A 27700-nucleotide genomic window follows, 5' to 3' on the forward strand; every position below is an offset into this window, starting at 1 on the left:
CTGGCTTCTATTTTAACCTTAAATGATTTTGTTAAATTGATAGTGAAGTATGTGCTCAGTCTCTTACATATACAGTATTCTTGGAACTTTGTTCTGTAGGATTTTTGTTTTCATTTTTTGTATGCAATATTTTCTGTAGAAACTTCAACTGAATTGGAAGATTAAATTACAGCTTTAATAAATTAGGAGTACAATTCAAATATATAAATAAAGGCAAGAGATAACAAAGCCCCCCATCCTGCAAAACAGAATTTAAAATTATGATTGGAATTTTCCTATTCACGGACTTAACCTAATATGTATTTGCTCTTGTTCATTTGGGATCAGTGAGGCAGATATTGTACAGCTCTGGCCTTGACTCTTCTGGAACCCTTTGTGGATATTTTCCACCAATATTGCTAGTGGAGGGGTGGACTTTTGGCATTGTTTTCAAGCAGAAACATATATATTCTCTGTCAGAACTGGACATTCAGGAGAATTTTTTCTGAAAAGATCAGTGGTCTGGAAGTAGCCCCCAAATTTTCTATAACCTTGGCATAGCAACATGTATGTCTTTTGTAGAAATTATTCAAAAGCTTCAGTGGAGGCAAACATGGAAATAAACAGTAGCAGCCTTCTCAGATAGATTATCTCAAACTGTGATAGTGTGTATACTTGGCACATGTGAATTTTACAAAAGTCTCTGCCCTTCCTCCACCTGGCATGTTTGGCAGCCTTTCTGATCCCTCTTACTCATGCAGAAGGTCGGGTCTGCAGCTGGTGTTCAGTCAACAAGTGTTCTTGAAGAAACCCTAAAGAACTTTGAATACCTCTCTTCTTGATATCTCCCAGTTCACATCCCGTCTTCAGCAGAAGTTTAAAAAAGAATACAGTGAAAGGGAGGTATGAAGCCTCTTTAAGTGTATAGTGTCCAACAATTTTGTCCTGTTATGTGCTTGTAGAGCGAAAATTTTCCTCCACTGTGTGCCCCGACAAATCTGGCAGTTTTTCTAACTCTTCAGAGCAGATTTGGGGGTGCTTGGGCTATGTGTATAGAGAGAAGTTCAATTGCGCAAACAGACTTGGGATAACTTGGTTGAATACAACCTTATCTAGGCTGAGTTCAGATTTTGAACCACTATAAGGAGCAAAACCAGACAAAAACAAAATAAAAGAATTATGTACCAGTTTGTTAAATACCATTAACTGGATTCTTAATTAAAGTGGCACAAGACCCTTACAAAACTCTGGAGTTTCATTTGCCATAACTCATTTTAGTCACTTTCTGTTATAAGAAAGTGAGACTGAGTTCCAGTTTTGTTTTGAGGGGAGAAAGATGATAGGCAATCAAGCTTCCAAACACTTCCAGATATTTTTACAATTTTATAATGACACACTGTGCTCGTGGGTGCCAGTGTGTCTGCCAGTCCCTCTTATAGCTCCTGTGAAAGGTCTAGGTAAATAGCCCATCAAAAATCTTTAACACATGAGAGATTGTTTGCCTTCCTGCTTCAATCCTGTTTCTACTGGAAGCGGGTTCTGTATTGAACACGTATCCTAAAATATTTCTATGTTTCAATTGAAAGCCAGGACTGGACACCCATGCTTTTTGTGTTCTGAACATAGGAGAGGTGCAAAGAGCTCTGTCAGTGCAGCAATGGATAAGAAAGGTGCCATTTCTGTTGATGGGAGGGTGGACATGCCTACACTTTTTGTGGCTCTCTCATTTTCTTTAAAGGTGGCAGCCATTTTGTGCTATATCACGCCCCTATAGCAACCATTTTGTGACTGGTGTCCACAGCACTTACTCAGAATTCCAAATGGTGCCCCCTGGCCCAGAAAGGTTAGTGGCCTATTGGCTACAAGCTATAGGCAGCCATTTTTACTACTCCAAAAATAACCAGTGCTAGCACATTTGTAATTAAAACTTTTAAAAAACTTAAAATGTTTTATAATTACAAATGTTTTCATATATTTTGGGACGGAACAAAATACAACAACATTGTTTACATTTTTTCAAACTTATCTAGATCTGTCTTGTTCTATATTACATTTTTCAAACTTACCTAGATCTGACTTCTACATTACTGAATCTTTCCTGCATTTACAGTATTTCTCTTTATTACATTCTGTTTAAAGAAATGTGTGGGATTTAAATAGGATGTAAGAGTTGTGTTTGAAAGTTAGACTTGCTCCTCTAGTTACCAGTGTTATACATTATAAATTCAGGCTGCTTGATGTATAGAGTAATTTGCCAGATGCATGCAAACATTCTATGAGGCATACATGTTATTTTTTTATTTTTGTACTTACCTGTTCTTAAACAATATTCACAGAGTGGTTATGCTTTCCCTAAATGGCTTATCCTGTGCTAATGCTTTTCCTAAATTGAGAAGAAATATTTGATATAATTGTTAAATGGAAGAAACACCCTTTATCTAGAGAAGTGTGATTACATTAATGAAGAATTTTGTATGTGCATGTTACAGTTAAATGACTATGCTAGAATTCTGATGCAAAATTTTAATGTGGCTAGTATTTTAAATGCTCTCACTATTCAAACAATAGGATGTAAGAGTTGTGTTTGAAAGTTAGACTTGCAATTAACTGTGTGGCTTTGTTCAGCTTTTCTGTTTTTAAAGTGGTTTATAAATATGTAATTGAAAATTATTAAAATACAGAATTGTATTTCAAATTTCATGTCAGTATGCATTATTATGCTATGCTTTCAAATAAGAAAATTTTATATTTGCATACTAGTTATCATTCTGTGACCAGCATAGCTGCTGTATCATTAAGAAAGCATGAAATTTGATATTTGGGAGCTCAGTCAGGCCCATTATATTCTAACCTGCTTGGTCATCCTGACACCTTATTGTGACTGGAATATGTTTCTTCCTTAAAACTCATGTATTTGCTGTTTTTCTGAAATAATATAAAGTCCATTTAGGTTGACAACTTTTCATTGAGACTTTACATGTGGTACCCTTTTTGAAATTTGTTTATACTTCAGTGATACAAATCTGGAATATGATTGTAATTTTGAAAATTCAGTTGAAAGACATGGCTTTGAACTACTTCATTAAGTCCAATTTGTATGTTGGGTGTACTGTTAGAGTAAGAAATACAATAGTTCTGTGTGTAAGAGAGGCTATTGGTGATGAATCTAATACACTACATTAGTTGTATTGAAGCAGGAAGCTGATAATTTAAAACTCCTTGATGAAGTTATGAAAAGAAACACTGACACAGGCAAGCAAATAAAAGGTGCAATCAAACATACAAAATTGTTTTTATTTATAGCGTAGAATGGCTATAGGACATTGCCATTAATATAAAATGCATTGCTTATTGAGGGGGGGGTGGCAGTTTAGAGGGTATAGTCAGATTTGTAAACATCATACTGCATACTTTGAATCTCAGCTTCCCTTACCCAAATATTCAAATTCTGAGGGTGAAACATGCAAACTTCTGTTTCAGTTTACTTGCCTGTTGTTCTAGATCGTCCATTAATTTTCATGTTCTCTATATGTGCAAGTGGTAACAAAATGCTAAATTTGCAGTATATGAAGGCCTTCAAAATTTTCTTGAGTAACTTTTATGTTTGCTGCTTCCAACACATACATTAATTTTGTTTGTCCTGTTGAAATATCAAATATAGTTCTACTTTGTAGAATATGTGTAAAAATATATGATGTCATTACAGCTGCTTCTAGCTTGTGTAGAAGGCTTAAAGGCCTTACACTTGAAATGTTGCACCTCCCAGTTTGATGTCACAGTGTTTGGTTGTGGAGTGAAAAAGAGTCGTTTTTTCAAGAGCTTTCATAGGTTAAGCGTCCTGTCGCTCTGTTGCATGAGGTGGAAGTGGTTGGAGTATAACAGTGAAGGAACAGCTGAAGAAACAGTGCTGGTAACAATAACAATAAGCCTCTTCTTTCATGTACTGCAGGCTTTTGACTGGGATTGAAAGAACTACAGTGGACTCTCCGGGTATGAACTTAATTCGTTCCGGGGGTCTGTACATACCCCAAAAAGTCTGTACCTAGAGGCGCCGCTTCTGCGCACGTGTGCGGGGCAAACCCGGAAGTATACACTTCCGGGTTTGCCGCGTTCACAAACGGAAAGTTACGTTACCCGAAGGAAACATAACCCGAGGGTCCACTGTACTAAACTGTAAGGCGACGTGGGCTTTTTTGGTTTTTTTTTTAATGACAGTCTACCATGCAGCACATAGCAGACTACTTTTAAAAAGTTGAGTGTACAGTATTGGGAATGAAGCAAATAGCCCAGCCATTTAGTTCTTAGTTGTGTTGCTTTCAATGCAGAAATGGGAAATACAAAATACCAGACAATGCAGGATTAGATGCAAGTGGTATGACAATATGTAACAGTTACTTGTATTAATGTATAATTGTTACAACAGACACATAATTGTGGACTTCAAGTAGAATCTGAAAGATGTAGCCGATTCTTTGAAACTTCTGGTGTTGAGAAAGTTAATCTGAATGTCTGTGCAATGATGCATTTGCTTATAGGTCAACTGCTGCAAGTAGAATCTTACCTCAGTACTTCAGCATTCAGAGTCAGGGGCACTGTTTCAGGGTCTGGGGAGAGGGCAAAAAGATTGTGCATGCTGACTTTGATTAAGAGTGCACTTCTATGTTTGACATTAAGGTGCTCATCTGCTTCGAAGGATTGCTTCCACACTAACCCTTTTTTCTTTAATTTCCATATCTAGTTCAGTCCAGACAGTGTTTTCAAATAACTGCAGTCCACCCTGTGTGTGTGTTCACAACTATTTTGTGGCGATTGGTAAAAAAATACTGTGGCATTGTCAGCCTGTTCAGTGTTAATAGGTAAGGTGCTATTGATTTGCTCTCTTGATTTTAGGCACTTCTTTCTGTGATGTTGCCTACTTTTTCTGTCATGGCGATAATAATACTCACTATAGTTAATAGTTATTGTGCCGCAGTATGAACTAATCTTCTCAGTGAGCCTTCTGTTACCCCAGAAGTGGTTTGAGTCAGTTTGGAGGTTCCTATTGTGTAATATATATAGGTTTATTTTTTTCTGGTATGCACTCTTTGCTTATTAACTCTGATGTTAAGCAGTAGACGTACTTAAAATATGGTGGCTAAAATCATATTATATAAAGTTGTGAACAGGTTGGAACCAGTTTACTTGAGGGACTGCATTGCCCCATATTCCTGCCTTATCATTGGGTTTAGCCAGAAAGTCACTTTTAACGATACCACATGATGTTCATCTTGTCTATATGACACAGGTGTCTGTGTCTAGGATGCGGAACTCCTTTCTTATTATTATTAAGCAAGCCGCATTGGTACTTTAAGAATCTTATATTTACACAGCATATTCTGATGAATACAACAGTTGGTTATTGTGTATCACTGTCCCATTGTTGGTAAAATATTTCTATGCAAGTGTTATGTTCACTACCTAGATGCTTTGTTTATTCTATAAAAGCCACTGAACTCAGTGAAACATTTAGGCAAAACATGCACACAGGATGGTGCTGCTAACTTAATAAATGAGGATTATTGCCTAGTTCTCCTTGGATGCTAAAGGCTATACTATGGTTGTGAATGACATCCAAGTTTGGAGTAATCCTTTTGGAGTATTTTAGTTTGATTATACAAGTCTTGGTAATGAGCTAAAATTGGGGCTTGCCACTGAAACATCCCCTTATCCAGGGGACATGTTGCATATTACTTTTGGCGACACACTCAGCTTTGGAAGTACTCTGACTGTGTCAAAAGCCCAGGCAGGTTTAGGGTGACCCTCTTGCCCTTGCAGGTTTCAAGTTTAGTTTCAAGGATATGGAGAGGTGTGTTACTTCAGTTATGCTGAACCAACACAAAGGGTTGAGTAACAAGGGGACTGTTGTAAGAACAGCTGTGGCTGCTACTGTCCCCCCCCCCTTGTAACTGAGGGCTTTACAGGAGTCACTGAACACTGCAGCAGTTTGTTCTGTTGTGGTACCTGTTGCTTTCAACGTGACAGGGGCAGATGCAGCTGACCTTGCTGGTTCCAGTATTGGGTGAGAGTTCTCTAGTGCAGGGATGTCCAAGCAGTAGATCGTGATCTACTGGTAGGTCCCCAGCTGATCCTGGTAGATCGCGGGATCCTTATCGTGTACAAAAAGTTATGGGGGGAAAGCTCAACAACTCTGGTCACTTCCCTCCTAAAAGAGCTCAACAACTCTGGGCAACCCACCCACCCCACACACGCTCCTCCTTCCTCCAATGACAATGGGTAGATCACTGCCAGTTTTTTTATACTGGGAGTAGATCACAGTCTCTTGGGTGTTGGACATGCCTGCTCTAGTGTATCATTTTATTAAGCTGTGTGAAATAGATGTTTGGTGCAACTTTTCCAAAATACATCAAAAGGCTATATCCAAAATATGCAATAAGTTGTGATAGATTCTTTGCAGTGTCAGTGTTAAATAAACAAACCATTTAGTGCAGTCTGGATTTGTTTAACCTAGGCTGTTGAATGTAAGATGCAGGGGCTTACACAGTCCTCTTCTTTAGGTCTCCACAGTTTCACTCCATTATTAAAGCATTCCATAGATCATGGTCTTTTTTAGAGCCTAGAAGGCTGAGCTACGAGTAACTGTTACATGTCACAACATAAGCATCTCTTCCATTCCACTTGATAGCTCTATAGCTATAGGGGCGTGTGGAATTGACAGTTTGTTAAGGAAAATATGTGGATGAGTGACCATGGTTCAGTGGAAAAGCATAATTAATAAATTTGTTTGTGAAAGGATTTTGTGAAAGGATTTTGGAGGGCAAGCAAGGGGCATGTATGAAGGGACCTTGAATGGAATTTGAAACTTTAGGGTACATAGATATGAAGTTGTTGCTTCAGTACAGGGGAGGGCGGATTGAGGTCTGTGGGGTCTGTTTCTTTTTTACTATTAGAACCCTGACATCCAGTCTTTAGAGCTAGGCACACAATAGTAATAATGGGGGCAGAGCAAAATGGGCAGGTGGTCAGTTCATTTACTGGCTGTAACCCATGGACTGTTAACACAAGACATGTGTTAACATGGCAAATATTTTATATATAACAGTTAAACTGTTGGCAGTTCAAAAGTTGCAGTTGCCAATATGTAGGAGGCCTCCCCTTAAATACTTATCTATCTGACCACTGTAGTAGAAAGTTGCTACAGACCAATGTTGGTTTTGATGGATAACGATAGGTCCTTGGTTATATGTTAGATAGCCAGTATCTAGGCTTTGTCAAATCTGCTGCCTAGGGTAATTACAGTGGTACCTTAGGTTACATATGCTTCAGGTTACCGACTCCGCTAACCTGAAGGATGAGAACAGAAATCGTGCAGCAGCAGCAGCAGGAGGCCCCATTAGCTAAAGTGGTTCTTCAGGTTAAGAACAGTTTCAAGTTAAGAACAGACCTCCAGAACGAATTAAATTCTTAACCCGAGGTACCACTGTATATAGCGAGACACTTTTTCTACTCTGGCTAGTGAATGCAAGTGATAACAGGGCCCTTAAGGTTTTACTGTTGTAATAGTTATGATACCTTTTCAATTGGAGCTGGAAGGCAACAAAGCAAGTCATAGAATAATGCTTGTTTAGTTACCTATACTAATTAGTTGAAGGAAAGAAGGATTCCAGCTTAAAAAGAAAACAGAAGGAATAGAGGGTGGAACATGATCCTCTGTACGTTTGCAACCTTTTTAAGTCACTCAGTTCTACTTAGTTTTGCTACAAAGGATTATAAGTCAGTATTTTAAATTTTATTTATTTAACAGATTTTTACACCACTTAATTGCCAGAAACCATTGAAGTGGTGTACGAGATAGAAGTAAGAAACACACAATACAGTTTCAAAAAGCAATAAAATCATTTGCACAAAACAATAAAACCATACAAGAAAAACAAATCTGCAACATATCTGCAAATATGAGCTCTGTACCCCATAGTCGCCTTTGACTGGACTTAACTGTCCAGGCATCCTGTACCTTTAACTTTCCATATGGTGTCCACAGGATGCCCCAGTCAACAACCCAGCTGCTGCATTCTTTAGCAGATGCAGTTTCCAGGTTAGGCTCTAGGGAGGCCCCACATAGAAATAAAAGAGAGAGAGAAACAATTATGCAGAAGCTGGAAGCTCTTTAGGGCTCTTTGCACTAATAGTTTAAATGATAAACACTCCTTTATAATATAGTTTGCATTACTTACTAAAGCTAAAGGTTTCATTTCAGCTTGTTGAAGAGTTTGTTAAGCAGTTGCCCAGTGTGTTCTGTAAGTTGAACATATGCTTGTTTACTCAGAAGCAAGTTCTATTGGGTTCAGTCAAGCTTACTGCCAAGTAAATATGTAATAGAATTGCAGTCTTAGAATCAAAGTTGGAACAAAAGCGGATTTTTAACTAATAGAAATATAACAGATTTATCTTGTCTATTCCCCTTTTAAGCAGATAACTTTCCTCATACCCCCCCCCCGCCAACTTTTGGGACCTAGGGAAGTGTTAACAGAGTCTTTGTATGTTGCCAAATTTTGGATTTTATTACTAATTCACTTTTTTTTTTACATTGCCTTTGAATCTTTGAATGGCTTTAAAATATTGTAAACTTATAGGCATTAAAGCAAAGTTGTATCTTCTTGTGTTCGCACAGTTTGTTAGGGAGGCTATTGAAGGAGGTAGCAAATCACATTGTTTTCTCATCTCTGTAGGATACCAGTGGTTTATTATGATTAATTTCATTTCTATAACTTTATATTTTTAAGAAAAAATCTCAAAGCAGTTTAAAATGCATTGAAACATGCGTCCGCTTCATGTTATGTCTTTTCGTGTTACGTCCCGCAGCAACATGGAAGTACCGGAACAGGTTACTTCTTGGTCTTGCTGCGCGCATGCACAGAAGCACTAAATCATGCTTCGTGCATGCGCAGAAGCGCCAAATCGTGCCTGCGCAGATGCAGCGCTTCCAGTTGTGGGCATTTCACGTTATGGATGGGCCTCCGGAATGGATCCCGTCTGTAACATGAGGTACCACTGTAAATGAAACCAACTCAGTGCCCTTCCTCTTTCTAAAACCAGCAGTTATTTCTGAAGTTGCTGTCCCCAATATAATTTACAGGACTGTAAACTAATTCTTTCCTTGTAAAAAAAAATAGTTAACATGTGTTTACATCTTTTAAATTCTCAGAGAACATTCCTTGTTATAGTATGAAGGAGGAGGGAGTTTCTTCTTAGTGATTTAATACACAGAAGCTACCACTATTTGAGTGAAAATATTATAGATTTCCAAAAATTATAAAAGTTTAAAATAAGTCTCATTTAAAATACAGACTACTAGAATTACAATGGTTTCAAAATGAGTTCATCAGTGTTATAAATAGCTGAATGACACAATTGGATACAACCCAGTGTGTTTAACCTTGTTGACAGTAAGGCTTTCGTCAAGAGAATGGAGAGAGAAGCCATTTTTGGTGCTTCCCCTCCCCCTTCCAGCTTTCCATGCTCCTTAAATCTATTAAGGTGGGCCTTCTAATCTCCAGAGTAGATAAATGGGGTATAAGGAGCTGCATGGAGATGGGAGTATTGCCAAAACCTGCTTCTCTCCCCATTCTGCTGAGTGACCCTGTTGGATCCATTGGCATAAGCTTCTAAAGAGGACAAGTAAGCTTCAGTTTCATTTGGTTCTTAGAAGAAAAGGCATGATTGTATCATCCTCAATGGTAAGCTGGTCTTTCATCTTTGTTACCAAGCCAGAAGGAAGAATGAGGAAGTTATTACAGTGGTACCTCGGGTTAAGTACTTAATTCGTTCTGGAGGTCCGTCCTTAACCTGAAACTGTTCTTAACCTGAAGCACCACTTTAGCTAATGGGGCCTCCCACTGCCGCCGTGCCGCTGGAGCACGATTTCTGTTCTCATCCTGAAGCAAAGTTCTTAACCCGAGGTAATATTTCTGGGTTAGCGGAGTCTGTAACCTGAAGCGTATGTAACCTGAAGCGTATGTAACCCAAGGTACCACTGTATGTACTTGCAACTTTCATGACAATGTGCCTTTAAAGAGCAGAGTTGCTTGTTGGTGGTCCTATGCTGATATAAATTACCTGTGTTTAGAATGCTGACAGACGTGCTAATCAAAGCTTTGGAGCACTAGTAATAATTGGTATTTTAGAAAGCATAAGAACACTCCAAATATTAAAGTTCACCAAAAGTAATTCAAATCTAGGTAAGCTTATGGGGGGAAATTAAAGGATTCTGTATGGTTTTTGTGTGTGTGTATATCCATATAGCTTGTTTTGAGCAAGAGAATTTACCCAAAGGCAGGATATAGTTAAAGCAGAAAATATTGAGGAAGGAATCTGTCATCATATATCTCCAATGTGCTCATATATTCTTTGTGGGCTTCGCATAGGCATCTGGTTGGCTATTGTGGAAAACAGGATGATGGACTTGATAGGGCCTTGGCCTGATCCAGCAGAGCTATTCTTATGTTCATCCTGTCTTATGATGGTCTATAGATTGAGTGCTTCCAGTTGCTGCTGTGTATATTTTCTGTCCCTAGCTCTTTCTTGGACTTAAAAGTACTGCAGCTCTTGTTAAATATTACAGAGCTTAAAAGAAATCTGAATAGGAAGGGTATGGAAAGAGTGGGGTATTTTCAGAGGCCAGGAGGGAGACAGAAGTAAAGGATGGAAGGATGAATGAAGGGGGAGGGGAGGGAAATGTGGTTAGCTTTAAGATTTATCTGGAAGGCTGGCCTGGTGTGAAATCTCTCGGTGAAGAATAATAGCAATATTTATTGTGTAGCTGGGTTGTGCTAAAACTTGAAATAAACGTGTTTGAGTTCCATGTTTAGTTTGTTTTGTTTGACAGTATGAGCTGGTTGTAAAACTCTCATTTTACTAGGCAAACAACGTTGCTTTGATGGTTTTACAGTAGGGCTATTTAGACTAATAAAACTTATTTGCAGTAGATAGCGAGCAATCATAATACTGAACATCCACTATCAGGTAGACTTGATACAAAAGGAAAACATGGGATAATAAAAAGAAGTACATTGATAGCCCACTTTTACATAATAATCAAGTAGAATGGCCAGTGCAAGAGAGGCTACTGAGGGTAGGGGGAGGAACTAAATGCCACTTGGTCCCAGCTATGCTGATGGAGGTGCCTGGCTTTTTAATGCAGCTAAAGTGGAATTGCCCCAGATAAAGAAAATTCTTTGAAAGGAGAGCCAGAGCACTTTTTTACTAGGCAGATGCATGTGTTGTGGTATTTAGTGACATTTATAATAGACATTTATAATAGTAAAACAGGGACGCGGGTGGCGCTGTGGGTAAAAGCCTCAGTGCCTAGGGCTTGCCGATCGAAAGGTTGGCGGTTCGAATCCCCGCGGCGGGGTGCGCTCCTGTTGCTCGGTCCCAGCGCCTGCCAACCTAGCAGTTCGAAAGCACCCCCGGGTGCAAGTAGATAAATAGGGACCGCTTACCGGCGGGAAGGTAAACGGCGTTTCCGTGTGCGGCTCTGGCTCGCCAGAGCAGCGATGTCACGCTGGCCACGTGACCCGGAAGTGTCTCCGGACAGCGCTGGCCCCCGGCCTCTTGAGTGAGATGGGTGCACAACCCTAGAGTCTGTCAAGACTGGCCCGTACGGGCAGGGGTACCTTTACCTTTACCTTTATAATAGTAAAGGGGACACGGGTGGCGCTGTGGGTTAAACCACAGAGCCTAGGACTTGCCGATCAGAAGGTCGGTGGTTCGAATCCCCGCAAGGGGGTGAGCTCCCATTGCTCGGTCCCTGCTCCTGCCAACCTAGCAGTTCAAAAGCACGTCAAAGTGCAAGTAGATAAATAGGCACCGCTCCGGCGGGAAGGTAAACGGCGTTTCCGTGCGCTGCTCTGGTTCGCCAGAAGCGGCTTAGTCATGCTGGCCACATGACCCGGAAGCTGTACGCCGGCTCCTTGGCCAATAAAGCAAGATGAGCGTCGCAACCCCAGAGTCGGCCATGACTGGACCTAATGGTCAGGGGTCCCTTTACTTTTACTTATAATAGTAAAGCCATTCAGTTGAATGTATTTGGAATAATGCTTTCTTTAAAAAGCTGATTCCTAAACAATAACATAATATGCTCGACAGTTTTTTAGAATGCTTTTTGAGGCACATGGGATGAGTTTTTCAAATTAGTACACTTAAATTTCTTTATGAAAAGGAGCAGATATCTTCGGATAGACCTTATGCCCAGTTCTACCCTGGATAATTCATTAAATGCCTTTAAATGCCCTTAGAAGTAATCTACCAGTTAGAATTCAGTGTTCTAGCAGAACTGGGGAAACATACCAGCACATGTGAAAAATGTTTGTCTTAAATGTGGGTGTAGAAGTGAGATGTAAATGTTTGTCTTCATGCAAAATGTTTGTCTTAAATGTGGGTCTGGTAGTGTTGATAGGTGGGATTATAATTACAATTAACAGACAAATGCCAAAGTAGTCCTCTAAGCGAGTGACAAAATATCAAAGCCAATTACAGACACATATTTCCCTAATGCTTTTCTCTGAGACCAGTCATGCAGGTAGAAGCCAGAATCATTGTAGAACAGTTTTTGTATCCCCAACTCTTATAAATGGTCACGGGGAGCCAGTAACATAAAATCAGTGTTTCACACACACACACACACACACACCCGGGACATCCATAAGTGTGAACAAAGCTGATTTCTAGCCAAAGCCAGACGTGAACCAATATTGGAATGAGTCCAGAGATAATTGTTTTCCTCCAAAAATTCCTGTAGCTGACCCACTGCTGCCTACATGAACACCTTGTCCAAAGAGGGGTATGGTTGCCCACCAGGTTGTAGTTTTCAGATACCCCGGCGAGGCTTTTTTCTTCAATGGCTGTGCCACTAGCTCCTTCAAAATATCCATGTGTATGTGTACACACACACTTTACTATTGGTCTTATCAGGATGAAAGCAATTTATTGTTTTTATGGCTTTCACTGAATAAGGTATGGTAGAGTAACTGAACAGCTATAATCTAATCAAGTTCTGTGTTGTATATAACATTTGAATGCCTGCATACTAATAGAGTAATACAAACTGCTGAACATTATTCTTAAACAAATCTCCAGTGAGCTGGTCCCTTTATGATTCATTTTAATTGGAGTGGCTGCCCTGCATTTCACTGCAAGCAAAAGGCAAAATATGTTTGACTTTCAGTGCTTGATGGTTGAGCTTTCTTCTTTTCCTCATCTGGACATGTAGGAGTTTGCTAACCATTCTAATTGAGTTTCTGAAATTTTGAAAATGTTTCCTTACAGGTGTGGAATACCAAATTAAATTGTTGCATTTGCATACTTGCAACGTACTTTTTAATATAACCTAAGTTACAGCTTGTTAATGAATACTGAATGCCATCTGTAGGTATCTACAAACTAGTCTCAAATGTTTTTGATAGCCCACTTGACCACATAAGCGCAGCCTGTCCCATCTTTCAATAGAATCAGAGAATTGCTAACAGTATAGATGGCATGCTCCCCCAGTCTCAAGTCGTGCACTACTTTTTTGAAGAAAATGAACATTGCACCATCTCTTCTATACTCAGCACAACCAAAGAGCACTATCTTCCTCCCAGCAGCTCTACCAAAAATGCGAGTTCTCCCAACACTTGAACTTACCTTAGCAGAATTTCTGTTTGTGCCTGCCCACTGTACAGTTTTCCAATTGGTGCATTGGCATAGAGCAGTAGAAATTCATTTTCAGTATTAATGCAAAAAGACCAATAAACCCAACTCTCCTTTCCCAAGAAGTATAGTCCAGATCTTTCTGCCAACCTGCCTTACTTGCAGCAACTCCGTTACAAGCTAGTTTGTTTTTAAAGTAGGGAGGATAAAATAGCTGGCATATTTTAGGGCTAAGTTGGTGTAAAAATTATTTATTTTTTTTTAGAGAAGGGAGATTGGGCAGAAGAGAGGTCAACTCTTTATTTGCAGTGGAAGTGTACTCTTCTGCAGACATGACAGGTTTGGGAAGAGGCTTGGGAAAAGGTCTTGAAATGGAGAAGCAGGATAGAGCTTGAGGAAAGGATATGCGTGGAAGTGAGAAATAAAAAGAGTATAAGTAGAAGCAGGCAGCACCATTTTTAATCTATTGTAGAGGATTTCAGCAGTGTGGCAGGATTGACAATGACAGGCAGATCTGGCAAGCATAGTTTACCTTGACAAGAAAAATATTGGCATTTCTCTCGCCCCTCAAAGTGGCAAAGTGCAGCTGATACTTACTCATGACAGCATCCCTGTTTTAATAGCCAAAATGAAATTCATAGTTGTCATGGCAAGTGGCTGTAGATATCTGGTAACCTCACTGCTGGTACTTTGGCCTTGTGATATCATAGGGTGCTGCAGAGCTCATTTGATTGCTATATTTGCAAATATGCACTGGAAAACTAAGCTCAAAGTAGCACTCACATTACATTTCCAACTTGTCATGTGATGCCAGTCCTTTGAACGTTAACAGAGAGAGAATGTGATATGTTGCTTGAGACATACTTTCTACCCACAGATTTTTTGGAAGAGGCCTAAAGGGGTAAAAGGAATAGCTTTGGGATCTGATAATTGTATAGTATTCTTACTTCATAATTTGAATTTAAAAGCTGATTAGGCGGCTTGAGTCGCTTTCTAATTTGTTCCTAGTGTTCAGATTAGAGCCTAGTGCTCGGTTAGAGCCTAGTGTTAAAGGGCTCTTTGTCCCCCTTTGAAACGGGTTCCATTCTGTGTGTTTAATAACCCTTAAACAAATTTGATCCAGAACTTTTAAACATAGTTCTGGGATTGTGCTAAAATATGTGGACATTCCTTATCAAAAATTACCTGATCGTGTGTTAGAATTGCAAATATCACTTTAAAGTGCTAGTTAATCCTTTATCTAACAACATAATTTTTGAGAAATCCTTTAGTATTCAGTGATAAATGTGCCTTGTAATAAGCTTTTCCCAAACATACATGTAAATAATATTCCGTATTTTGAAATATACCTGTAGCCCTTCGAAAGAACCTGTTCTTCAAAAATCAAACTGGAGAGTAATGTGTATGGGAGTGGTGGTTCAAGAGCATGTTTGTTCAGATAGATAACTGTTTTTAAAAGGTGCTTAAGATAATGAATATATTCATTATGACGATTTTGAGAATAAATTGTTTTTAGATCTGCATAGAAAGATGTTACATACATGAAAATTTCAAATATGCACCTTTTTGTGAATGATATGTGTTACCATCATATTGAAGAAGAGAATGTTGGAATGGATGTGGTGGATATTTTAGAATGATGCTGCTTTTAGAAGTGAAAAATATCTTTCCTACTATTCTTGCTCAGTAGGCCATAGAGTGCAGCACATTTTTATAATAAAGATGATGAATTTAATCGCAAACTGGCAGTCGAATGGAAATTGCAGTCCTTGATACTAGAAGAAAATTGCCTATAAAGCAACTCCTGGGAGAGCAGGCTTTAAATTTATCCACCCATTTCGACATTGAGTAGAGGGTAGGAATTGCAGGGTATTTGCTGGGCCTGCTTAGTTTAGATGGATGATGGTTCATTTTTCCTTTATTTAAGAACTAGAGAGAGTTTGTTAAAAGATGACCTTGTTGCCTTGCGTGTAAGGCATTTGGCAAACTGATCTATTTATAAAGCTTTTGAAATATTTAGGCCTCAAAATAATCATGAATGAAAGCGTATATTACAAGTGAAGGCCTGTTCCTTGTGTTCCCATTATTTTCTCAGTTTACAGTTGCAATGCTGATATAAGTTGAAAAAGGATAAAACAGTATATTGAAGAATTTTTAGGGTAGCTTACGATTTTTCCAAGCAAGGTTTCATAAACTAGTATTTTACTCTGAGACATTTTAAGGATATTTCAGGTACACAAATTTGCTGATTCATTGTGTATTTTTATAGATTTATTACACTTGTATCCATCCTTTAATTAGCTCAGAATTGTGTACAAGCTCTCTGTCTGCTGACTTGATCATCACAATAATTCTGTGCAGTGTGTTAGTCCAAGAAATTGCATAGCACCAGGTTCCCAATGAGCAACATGGTAGAATGGGGATTTGCAACTGGCTGGAGATGTCCAGGAGCCACTGTTGGCTGCTAGCATCTCCACCTGCCTGGCTGCAGTCAGCTCGTCTGCTGGGCACGATGGCAGTAAAAGACGCACATCTGCCTCCATCCAAACACCTGATTTTCCCAGCAGTGCAGCAGCAAAAGACATGCCGCCAGGTGAATCAGGTGTTTAGAGGGGTTGCTGCCGCGCTACCCTGCAGACCCCCTGATTTTCACCTGGCAGCATTTTTATTTTTTGCTGCAGGGCAGCCTGGTCTAGTAACAGGGCAGAAAAAAGGCACCTAGACATTCTGGTTTGGTGCCCACAACCTAGATCCCAGCAGCTACATGGCTCCTAGTATTCATACCCCAGTTTCTAACACTGAATTTTTAAAAACATGTATATATTTTAAGGCTATCGGTGTTTAAATGGATGAAAACAGTCCTTCAGGTAACCAGCCCACAGAGTTTAGGGCTTTAAAAAGCAATACCAGTATTTTGAATTATAGGTCTGGAAGTGCACTGGTAACTGGAGTAACTGAAACATGTTCTGCCCCCCTGACCCCCACAGTACCTGGGTGGCCACATTTTGCATCAGTTGAGGTTTTTGACTCTTTAAATGCAACACCACATAAAGCACATTACAGGAAGTAGTCTAGCATGAATAGCTAAGCTGAGGTTTGTTTATTTCAGATAGGGTTGCAGTTGGCACACCAGCCTAATAATAGCAAAGCACTCCTGGTCACCGCCTGCACTTACTCAGTTTATGCCCAATGCAGGAAAGCTTCTGAACTGCTTATTACACTTTCAGGAAGAGTGCAATCCTGTCTGACATGGTTGCAAACATCCATCCAGCATAGATTGTTTATTCTTGATCTTGTACAGATTAATATCTAGTTTGTTCACTCTTATGCAGCCCAAAGGTGCTTCCAACACAATTTAAAGTGTTGTAAATCTCCATGGGATTGTTAGATACAAATGAGAGAGCTGGATTACATCCACATATTGATAACACTGCAGACAAAACCACAAGATGATTTCCTCAGTGGTTTATGTAGACATTAAATAGTGTAGGGAACAAGATGGAACCTTGGGAAGCTCTCTGGTGTGTCACATTAATCCTTCAGGACCACCTTCTGTCACCAGTTTTTTAGGAAGGACTGGAGATGAGTGCTTCCTAATGTCACTTCATATAAACTATATACAAGGATACCATGGTTAATGGTATCAAAAGCTGTTGAGGGGTGTAAGAGAACCAATAAGCTTGCAACCCCGCTCAGTTTCCTGGCAGAAGTCATTCACCAGGGCAACCAAGTTTGGTTTCATTCCAAAGTTGGTTGTGTGACTAGATTGGAATTAACCTAAATCAGTATCTGCCAAGCCTACCTAGAGGTGAGAAGCTACTCACTGAGCACAATCTAGAAGAAACTTTGTGAGTGAAGGGAGAAAATCTCTTTTCACTGTTTTCCTCAGAAGCAGTGCACAGACTGATGCAGGAATAAGGCTTCATTGAGTATGTTCTTCTCCCATATTTCCAACTCGGTTGAAACATTAGCACTTTGATGTTAGTTCACACCTGAAGGGTGGTATGATACCTGGAGAAAAAAATAGGAATGCATAGTTTGAAGGAAATGTCTGGATTCTTAGAAATAAATGAGTGAAAAAATGCTGTAGGTTCCAGAGAAAAAAAACTTAGGTGAAATCACCTTGGTCATACATTCATAAAGTAAATGTTCCATATATTCCAAGTGTTACCATAGGTTCTTCCTATGATCCTTCCCCAAAGCTGAATACAGAGTTTATCACCACCTTTTTATATGTGTAAAGTTACACATATAACTGTTGTACCACTGCTAAAAATGCTTGCACAAGAATGGCTTTACACGCCATGATGATAGGTGTTGATTTCAGTCTCAACACACAATAATGCCAGTGGACACAAACTGATACTATGGGTAATATTAACTTCAGAGAGACCACTTCATTCATTCATTCAAATGGATTTTTTTTTATATTAAATTTATATACTACCTTTCATCTGAAGATCACAGGGCAACATAGAACATAAAAACAAATACTGTGTAAATCAGAGATGGTTTGTGGGCTGGATCAGGTCTCCTGATTTTAAAGGATGCCACTTCCTGACCTTGGACAGAAACATGATTTCCCTCTCGCATGCTGTCACATTCTCCAGAAACAGGAAGGAGTACCTCTGAACTGCTAGCGATGGCGGCATCCAAGAGGGAGAAAAGGTGCATTTTCAAGCTATCTTCCCTATCAAAGTACTAAGCAGGGAGGAGAGGTCCGTCTCTTCCCAGTGCTGTGATGGGGAAGAAAAATGCTGGCTGCTCTTTAGTGATTAATCTCTGAAGAATAGTCATAATTTCTTCCCCCCAGTCCAGCATGTGGGGAAGAAAATTCTGCTCCACTACTTTGTTGTTGAACGAGTTTGGAGCAGTGACCATAATGCTAGTATATTCAATATATAAATAGGCTATTGCCAAATAATCCAGCACGGTTTTGAAGAGATCTAGCCAGCCCACAGCAGTTGCCTCTATTTGTGCCTGAAGTGGGACCTTGTTAGCTTCATAGGCTGAAGGAGGAGTTTCTCTTTGAAACTGTGATCACCGGGCTCCAGTCCTCTTTGCTACAACTGCTTTGCCGCTCCCAAGAATTCTCTTGTGATGATTCTGGAGTACTGCTTGCATGTAATGTATGCCTTGTAATAGTGGGTACATTGTGATGAATACTGTGTCTTTGTATGCTGGCCTGAACCCCTGTTTTTTCTATCTGAAAAAACTGCATGGCTACCTCGGACTCAGAACAGGAGTCCTCCACAGTATAACATTTTCTTGCATATCCCAATTATTTCATAGGGAGCTAACTATTCATTTAGACCAGTAGGGTCTAAATGGATTAAATAAAGCATGTAATATCAGGTAGTCCATATGGCATTCTAAACAAGAAGTAGAGATGCTATGCAATAGTTGATTGAAGCAAATGGTTTTGTCAGCAAGTACCGTATTTACTTGAATCTAATGCTCGCATTTTTTGGCCAAATTATGTTGTGAAAATTAAGGTGTGCATTAGATTCGATGGCACATTTACATTTGACAGCAAATGCTTTTTTTGGATTCAAGGATTCTGTAAATTGAGGTGTATGTTAGATTTGATGGCTCAAGTAAATACAGTATTTCTGCATTGGTAATGTACATTTTCTATGCTTACATTGCCATCAAGTTACAGCTTTGTGCTTAAATGAACATATGCTTTTATTCAACAATAGTTGCTTTAGCAGCTCATACTGGTTTGCGTTACATAAGTACCTAAAAGTAGGTTTTGCTTCCTGGATATCAACTGCATTTACCCATAGTGAAGTATGTTGGTTTACAAAAATGAGAAAAATGATAATCTTTCATCCTTATAATGCATAATGAAAACAGTTATTCTAAAACAAAACAATTATCTTTTGTGAAGAATTATTTTAAAGTCAGTTACGATTCTTTGCATCTTTTGGTCAAGTTCTTTGTGTTCTTGCCAGCTCGTGTGCACGTCTAAACCAGGCACCTTCAACTTAGTGCCCTCTAGGTATTTGGTCTGCAACTGTTATTATTCCTGACTATTGCTAGTTGGGATTGCAGCGAAATGGAGACCAAAACATTTTGGAGGGCATCATATTAGGGAAGGCTGCTGTAATTACTTGTCACAAGGCAGCTTGTGCAGTAAAGACAAGGTGCTTTGTTAGAAGCTTGCTAACTGCAAAGAAGGTTGCTTATGATAATGTGACCCTGTTTCTACTTGACTTTTTTAGATGAATGTGGGGGTGGATACATTGAGCAGCCCTGTAGATATTCATATGGCACCTCTCCCACTCCCACATGCTGGAAAATGGAAACCTTCAGCGCCTGGTGTTTAAACTGTTTTCAAAACCTTGATTTCAGTTTACATCTCTGTGAAAAGTCACTGAGCAAGACTAGGTCAGTGCTCAGAGTTGGCATTTACTACATAAGTGTTTTAACTTTGCATGAAATGTAAAGTAAACATTCATGTCAAGTGAGAAATATCCATAAACTGAGAAGTGAGCAAAAAACAGTTATATAGGTTACACCAAATAAGATATTGCTGTGATGAGGGCATCTGTTGTTATACTTCATTCATTATAGAGGAAAACAGTCTTAAGCTTGGTTCAAATTAGGGGTGAGGGGTAGGGAAACACTTACTCTGAGAGCTGGATTCAAACATGGCCAACTTTCCAAGTGTTCAGTGGTGGGTAAGACAGAAACAAAGCAAAATAAAATTCCTACCAGTGGAATAAATTCAAATAGTACAAAGAAAAATAAATACAATTTTCTCCATTGGAATGAAACAAAAATTAAATTAAAGTATATCTGCACACATTTCCTCTCTTCCTCCTGGCCACTAGCAAATGCTCAGCCCACTCATTCCCCATCTCCATTCCAGCAGTGAGATTTGGGTGGCTGGAAAGTTCCCTCTGCCTGAGCAGGCATAGAGGCAAAGGGGTTTTACTTGGTGTTAGTGCTAAGCAGCAATGAAAGATCAGAAATGAAAGTAAATGGCAGCATTTCTTACCACCTTCACTGGTTTGGGTGGAAATGGTGCATTTTACTTTTTGCAGAGTGGGCAGAGGGCTTAAACCTGATCTTGGCATCTTGTTGCTCATTACAAAGACTGGAGGTGTGAGATCCTTCTGACTACTTTTTAAGGGCTTATTTCCAAACTCAATAAAATGATGTAGAATGATTGGCAGATGGGTGAGGCTTTCTGAGATAGACGTGACCGGCCAGATTGAGGGGTGTGGTGGGTCTGACGTTCTCCATCACTGATTCTAGGTAGATTTGGTTTTAGGTGCTGGTTCATGTAGGTCAGATCTGAGTGCTATTGGGCTATTGCATAGCTCAGTCAGCATTTTTGCCTATCTCTTGGTTGCAGCCCAGCATGTGCGTATCAAAATAAAGCATGCTGCATTAGTCTGAAACCATTCAGTGTTAATGTAAAGCAGATCATGCTACAGCTTTTTCCAAGCATCCTCCTATTACTGATGGCAGTGAGTGGGGTGAGCAAGGTGGGCAAGCAGGTGAGTGAGGTGGACTTGTGGCAGTGGGGTAATTCAAGTAAGGGGCTGGAGAGGGTGACTTGTGGAGGTGGCGTGGGTCAGTCCACAGGGGAGATGTGTTGGCAGTCTTGCGCTGTGGTGCTTTGGTGAGGAGTAAGGTGGGGGTAGGGTAGGGGGTCTTAGGGGAGTGGGGTTTGAGAGCAAAGTGAGCAGGGACTGATAGTCACAAATAGCTAATCATTGATATGTATTGTCATGGTGGTAGTTCTTGTATTTGTCACTCTGAAAAAAGCCACAAAGGGAGTTACAAACTCCTAATACTAAGGCTCTGGGGATTACTCCTGCCTATGCTGCCAGACACAGTAACAAAAACCAATGAAAAACACTGGAACAATTTTTGATAAATTTCTTCTACATGCCTCCCATAAGCACCGCAATTGGAAGTAAAAAAAAAAAAAAAAAAAAGCATTAGTAAAATTATTCCTTGGTTGAAAACTAGAGCTGCCTGTCACAAATCTGCACTCCTCTTCCTCCTTACACGGTTTTCCCCATATGGAGCAAAATAAAACAGACAGTTACAGACATTGAATCTGTCTGTCTGTTTACCTCTGTCAGTAAGGAATCTTTGGGAGGACTCTGATTCAGTTAAAGTCACTTAGAAGACCCCTGCTTCAATTTGGGCAACTCCAAAATCCCCTGAATCAACCCAGTTCCCTGATCTGGGAGTTACCCAAAGCAATTTGACATGTGTACAGAATTCTCTAGTGCTAGGGTTCCTTGTGCTTACAGAAAGTTGGATGCAACATTCTTCATCCCCCAATCCATATCAAACCATCGTTCTCGTAGATATTCATTGAAGACAAATGGCATAGGTGTTTCTGTGAAAGAAAAATATTTAAATTATTATTTGATGAATCCTGGGGAAGTGTTGAAAGGGGCATATTCTGGTAATATTTTCACACAAAAAATAAGGTGAAATGCATGTGTACTACAACAATGTTTGCTTTTTTGTTTTCCCTGAATGTTTTAAGGCAGGGGTCCTCAAACTTTTTAAAGGAGGCCAGTTCACTGTCCCTCAGACACTGTTGGGGGCCGGACTATAATTTGAAATAAAAATATGAATGAATTCCTATGCACACTGCACATATTTTATTTGTAGTGCACAAAACAGGAAAAACAATACAATATTTAAAATGAAGAACGATTTTAATCAACATAAACTTATAAGTATTTAAATGGGAGGGGTGGGGAATACGAGAGGGGGGGGTGACCGAGAAAGAGGGAGGAAAGGAAAGAGGCTCTTGCCAGAGGCTGCAGCACCTAGCTGCTCCTCCCTCAGTGCCCTCCGGCGAGCTCTCCCTGCTCAATCTCAGCCAACACTTCCTTCATGCAACCACCATGCAGGCCCTGTTGTTGCACAATGCCCATTATCCCTTCACATCGCTGTCAGATCCCTCTCCCAATCTTCTCCCAAAGAAAATGATCCCTGAGCAATAAACTACTATCAGTCCATGAACTTTGGCAGAGGATGTAAGACTTATTAGTTCTGGGACAAGAACTTGCTGAGCTAAAAACTGGAACTGGAATACAAGAAGGGGAGGTGTGAGGAAGTCAAGGAAATTGGTCATTGACAGTAAGAAATGTAAGTTGTATGTGTGTTTAATTGTTTTTTTCCCTTTATGTTTTGTTTTTATTTTTTTGAAAATTTCAATAAATATCTTTTAAAAAAAAGACTTATTAGTTCTTTGTAGGAATGGAGGCTTGAGTTTTTGCTTCCTGCTTTGTTTTCATTGTGTCACTTGTATCTGCTAGTACTAAAAAGGAGAATAGTAATAGCCAATAGGAGCTTGAGGTAAAGCTAAAATTTGGAAAACATTCCTACAAGGTGTCCCAGTAGAAGAATGCTACAGTTTGAAGAACAATAAATGTTTTATGAAATACCTGCTCTGCTACTAATGTCTGAAATGCTACTTAAACTATAGTATGTTAAAATCTTGTCAGATATACTGCAGATATAAAAAAGTCAGTGGTATCAACGGGTAATGATGCTCGCAATGCTGGTATTTAGAGTACTAAACAAGTAGCACTTTCAGGACTGATGTTTGAAAGTTGTTTCAAAATTGTACAAAACAGAGCTTCATAGTTGCATCTGCTGACCAGCTTGCTGCTGCAATATGGTGATAAGGCCTTGTACTGCATAACATCTGAGTCTTTGGGTCTCAGTTGTGTCGTGTTCATTCAGGCCCTGTTAAAGTATACCTTCCCTCCAAAATGTGTGGGCCCTGGGTAAAATTTGTGGAATTTTAGCAACTAATCAGTGTGCTCAAGTTTTAAAATATACTGCTATGAATTGTGAATTGAATGAAATTTTGACTAACAATATTGAAATGTTAGTTTGAAAGGCTGTTTAGATTCAAACCTGTTTGTGTATGGAAGATGTTGCTTTAAATGCTGCAGCCATTTGATACGAGTGTTGCAGTTGGGGTGAGGGCTTTGCAACCCTGCAGGTCCATTTTTATAATAGAAAATGATGAAATTGAGTTTGCTGCCAAATTGAAATGCTGCCAAATAGTTAAAAATATATTATCAGTCTCATATGACAAGCCAATCATTCTAACCACTATGAACTGGATTCACAAAGGAAACTGATGGAAGGAAAAAAATAAATCGCAAAGAACACAGAAATAAGTAAAAACCCACATCTGTTGTGCAGTAGTGGTTAGTGTGTTGGACTAGGAGCTAGGAGACAGCTTTCTGGGTCATGTGGCCAGCATGGCTAAACTGCTTTTGGCACAACAGAACACCGTGACTGAAGCCAGAGCGCATGGAAACGCTGTTTACCTTCCTGCTGCATTGGTACCTATTTATCTGCTTGCACTGGTGTGCTTTCAAACTGTTGTGTACGAGAAATGAGTATGAAGGAAAACAGTAATTTGGAGTGAATCCTATTAATGTATGTGATCCAAAGAGCTACTTAAAGTAATGTAACAGTTTTCTGCTACCTAGTGGAATTCCCTTTCTTAAAACATGTCAAACTGCTTTAGAAACTTCACTGGTTTTTAACATGGGGAGACTACTATTCAGTCTAAAGTTGGTCTTAGTTGAGAATTCTGTACACTGCATAGATGTATTTTTATGTGAGTTTGTGGTAGAGAAATGAAATTACTGTTACTAAGCTTAAATGTTTCTGGATGTGCTCTTTGAAATTCTTTTCCATTTTGGGTACAATAGTAAATATTCTACACCACATTCTGTAGTGACTACTAGTTAATTAGATTCTGTTGTACTGAATACCAACAGAATGTATAAATTTAGTGAAAGACAACATATATAAAAAATTGAATAGGGCAGTGGGACAGAAAATTATTATTTAAGAGATGCTTCCAAAACATTGGTTTCGGAAAATCCTGCCCCTCCACCCTGTTCATGTATTTAAAGTTTCATTTTTGTTTAGCTTTATTTCAGCAGCCTGTAAGTAGTCATATGTGTTGTCTGTGGCACTGAAGAATTCTCTCTACTACAAGGCAAGAAAGCCTGTTTGAATTTGAGAAAGAGTTGGGGCCAGTGTGCCCTAATGGCAGATGCGAGATGAGCTAGAGAAACTGTTGTCTAATAATTGCTGTGCCTTGAATTTGTGAGGCTGCTACTGAGATCTATATCATTTTATGTTCTTAATGTTACACATGGGTGTCTGTTTAACTTGCCAAAATGTGGGCCTTTAAAAAGAAAAGTCACATTCAAGCCTGCAGTCCTCAGTAACACTTGCTTGAAAATCTAGCTGATTGATCTTGGTAAATGCAAGTTTCATTTCTGTCATAGCAGTGATATTCTGTGACTTCATCATGACGTGAGGTGTGACATGAATTACTTTAGAGAGAATAGTCATTTCTATTTGGTCAGTATTATCTAAAATGGTTCCTTTTGAGTTCCCAGCCCCACATTTGAAGCATGCAGATATTATTTTCTCTTTTGGAATATTGGTTTGTTGCATTGGTCTGGAAATAGGTTATTAGCTTTGGTTCCTTCATTTGTGATTGGATCACTACTAAGTGAGGTTTCAGAAGATTGTCCAGACTGTTTCTTGAGCAGTAGACCTGATGTGATCATGTGTATCTCAATGGACCCAACGAAGTTCTAGAATTCCTAGGAATTTTCTGTTTGCTGTACTGTAGTTTCCTCTGAAGTTGAACCCTTACAGTAACATCCTATGATTCCCACCTGATTGTGCAATGAAGTTTCCACTTGTGCAATGGAACTTCCTTTCCTCCCACCTCCCATAATTATTCTGGAGTGCTCCCCGCCGCTCAGAAGCAGATTTGGGGGCCCCGCAGTGATAAGGAGAGGAAGAGTGTGATGTTGGATGATACCTATCAATCCTGGATTTGATTTCATAAAGCAAGCAAAAACACTTTTATTTTGGAAAGCTTTAAATAGTTCATGAGGTTTCAGTATTTTGCTTGAATCAAAAGTTGAAGGTGGACTTAAGTAAAATATTATGGTAACAATAACTAAGAGGTTTTGTATTGACAACTTTACTTCCAGTTGTAGTTAATCAATTTTGAGTATTTTTTAGAGAGTAAATATATAATGATGAAGTAGTAAATAGGATTGATGAGTTTCCCTGCACCAATTATAAAGCAGAATGTCCTCTCCTACCTCAGAGTACCTTCTAATTGCTTTAATAGAACATTATAAACATAATCTATTCTAGTAATAGTTCTAGTAACTTTCTAGTAACTTTGAGAATAAAGATAAAGACAAATTGACACTCTGGTTGCTTTAAATGATTTGTCATAGTGCTCAATAATGGACCCTATGAAATTCATGAAATACTTCGGTTATTTCCCTTTACATATTTCAGTAATAAAGAGCAGTTAACAGCTTCTGGTACATTTGTAAATTTTCCTTGTCAATACATCTATAAATTTTTACTACAACAGCCTTTTTTTAATGTAAAGAAACATCCCTGGAGTATAACTGGCAGTAGCAGAAATGTTTTTAAAAGGTGCATATATGTATTCAGTTTCCAATTGTTTTATAATTGAAATAAATTTTGGGGTCCCATAAAGATGACAATAAAATTGATAAATAAATGTTTTAGAAATTGTAATGTCTTGAGTTTAACACAAAGTATACATTTCCCCCCACAGAAATTAGCAGAGTACGGAAAGACATGTATAACGACACGTTAAATGGTAGCACGGAGAAGAGAAGTGCAGAATTACCTGATGCTGTGGGACCTATTGTACAGTTACAAGAGAAACTATATGTGCCTGTAAAAGAATATCCAGATGTAAGTACCTTCTTTTGGTGAATCTATCTTCTGGCTTATAGCTTATGCAATACCCTCTCAGTGTTGCTTCATGTTTGCCAGTTTTCTAGATCCAAGAATACTACTGAGGTGTAAGGTCTGATAAATAGAGCAATCTTTATTTTTTATTTTATGGCTTATATCTTGCGGTTTTTCTGGACTAAACTAAGATTAAGAAAGTGGTCACTTCACAAAGTATAATGAGCTGTTAACGGTATTAGCTATTGTCAAATACTTGGCACAGCAATACTTTTCTGGAAGCTACATGATTCTATCATGATGACAAGGTGTAAGACCATTTATACTCATCCCCACAGCACCTGCAGTTTGTGTGCTCAGGATCAACTCACCTGTCTCCAATGAGATATTTCTGAAATGTTCCCATATATGAGCCTTCCTACGTCTAAGAACAGGCATAGGCTAGCTTGCTGCTCAGATTATAATTTGGAAGGACACTCTTCTTTCTGTAACATATGAGATTGCACTTCAGAATACATGACATCTTGCCTCTACAACAGAATAACAATTGAAACTTCATATTAGATGAACTTCTGCAAAGTTCTAAAGTTTGTTTGTAAACAACAACAACAACTCTTTAAATACTTAAATCTACACTGAAATATCTTGAGTAATAAATTTTGATTTGCTAATAGTTGGAAAATATGTGGTTAGCAAGTTTCATTTTTTATACAGTGGCAGTATGGTTTAATGGAAGGCAACCGTTAAAATGTGATTGACTGGTCATTTGACCATTTTGTTTTGAGAGAAGTGTCCAATCTTATGTCTATGCTTCTGGAATTATACACAATCTGTGCAGTTGCTTTTCTGAGAATATCTGGGATTCGATTGAGCCCTACCTATTATGGGCACAGCACTTGCAGGCACATTGAACTGAGTTTGGGAAGTGTGCTCAAGTTTTTTATACTTGTCACACCTGAGCATGTTGAGCGTCTATACATGCATGTTTTAGTAAAAAAAAAAAAGAAATTATACTGCAGCAATGGTAACTTTTTCAGTTAAGTATCAGACTAATTATGAATTAGTACATAAAACAGTTACTACTAAATGGAAAGCTGTGATATTGCTCTTCCTGAATTAATAATGGTTGAGTAAATTATGGAATGAAGACATAACAAACTAAGGAATTCAGAGTCTGTATAATTTTATTTAAAAAGCTTTTAAAATGTAGGATAGGGTAGCATTTACTGCCTTAATACGGTGAATGGGGCATGGG

The 27700-nt window shown here is 38.9% G+C and overlaps 1 protein-coding gene across 10 annotated transcripts in view; it reads left to right on the forward strand.

The window, feature by feature from the left end:
- QKI (QKI, KH domain containing RNA binding) overlaps positions 1–27700 on the forward strand; it is a 107248-nt gene that overhangs the window by 5232 nt on the left and 74316 nt on the right. For all 10 annotated transcript variants that reach the window (XM_053382353.1, XM_053382352.1, XM_053382354.1 and 7 more), the window contains exon 2: positions 26306–26448. In XM_053382353.1, the coding sequence (XP_053238328.1) occupies positions 26306–26448 (143 nt within the window). The remainder of the gene's footprint in view (positions 1–26305; positions 26449–27700) is intronic.

The sequence above is a fragment of the Podarcis raffonei genome, chromosome 3, assembly GCF_027172205.1.
Source record: "Podarcis raffonei isolate rPodRaf1 chromosome 3, rPodRaf1.pri, whole genome shotgun sequence".
Taxonomy (NCBI): Eukaryota; Metazoa; Chordata; class Lepidosauria; order Squamata; family Lacertidae; genus Podarcis; species Podarcis raffonei.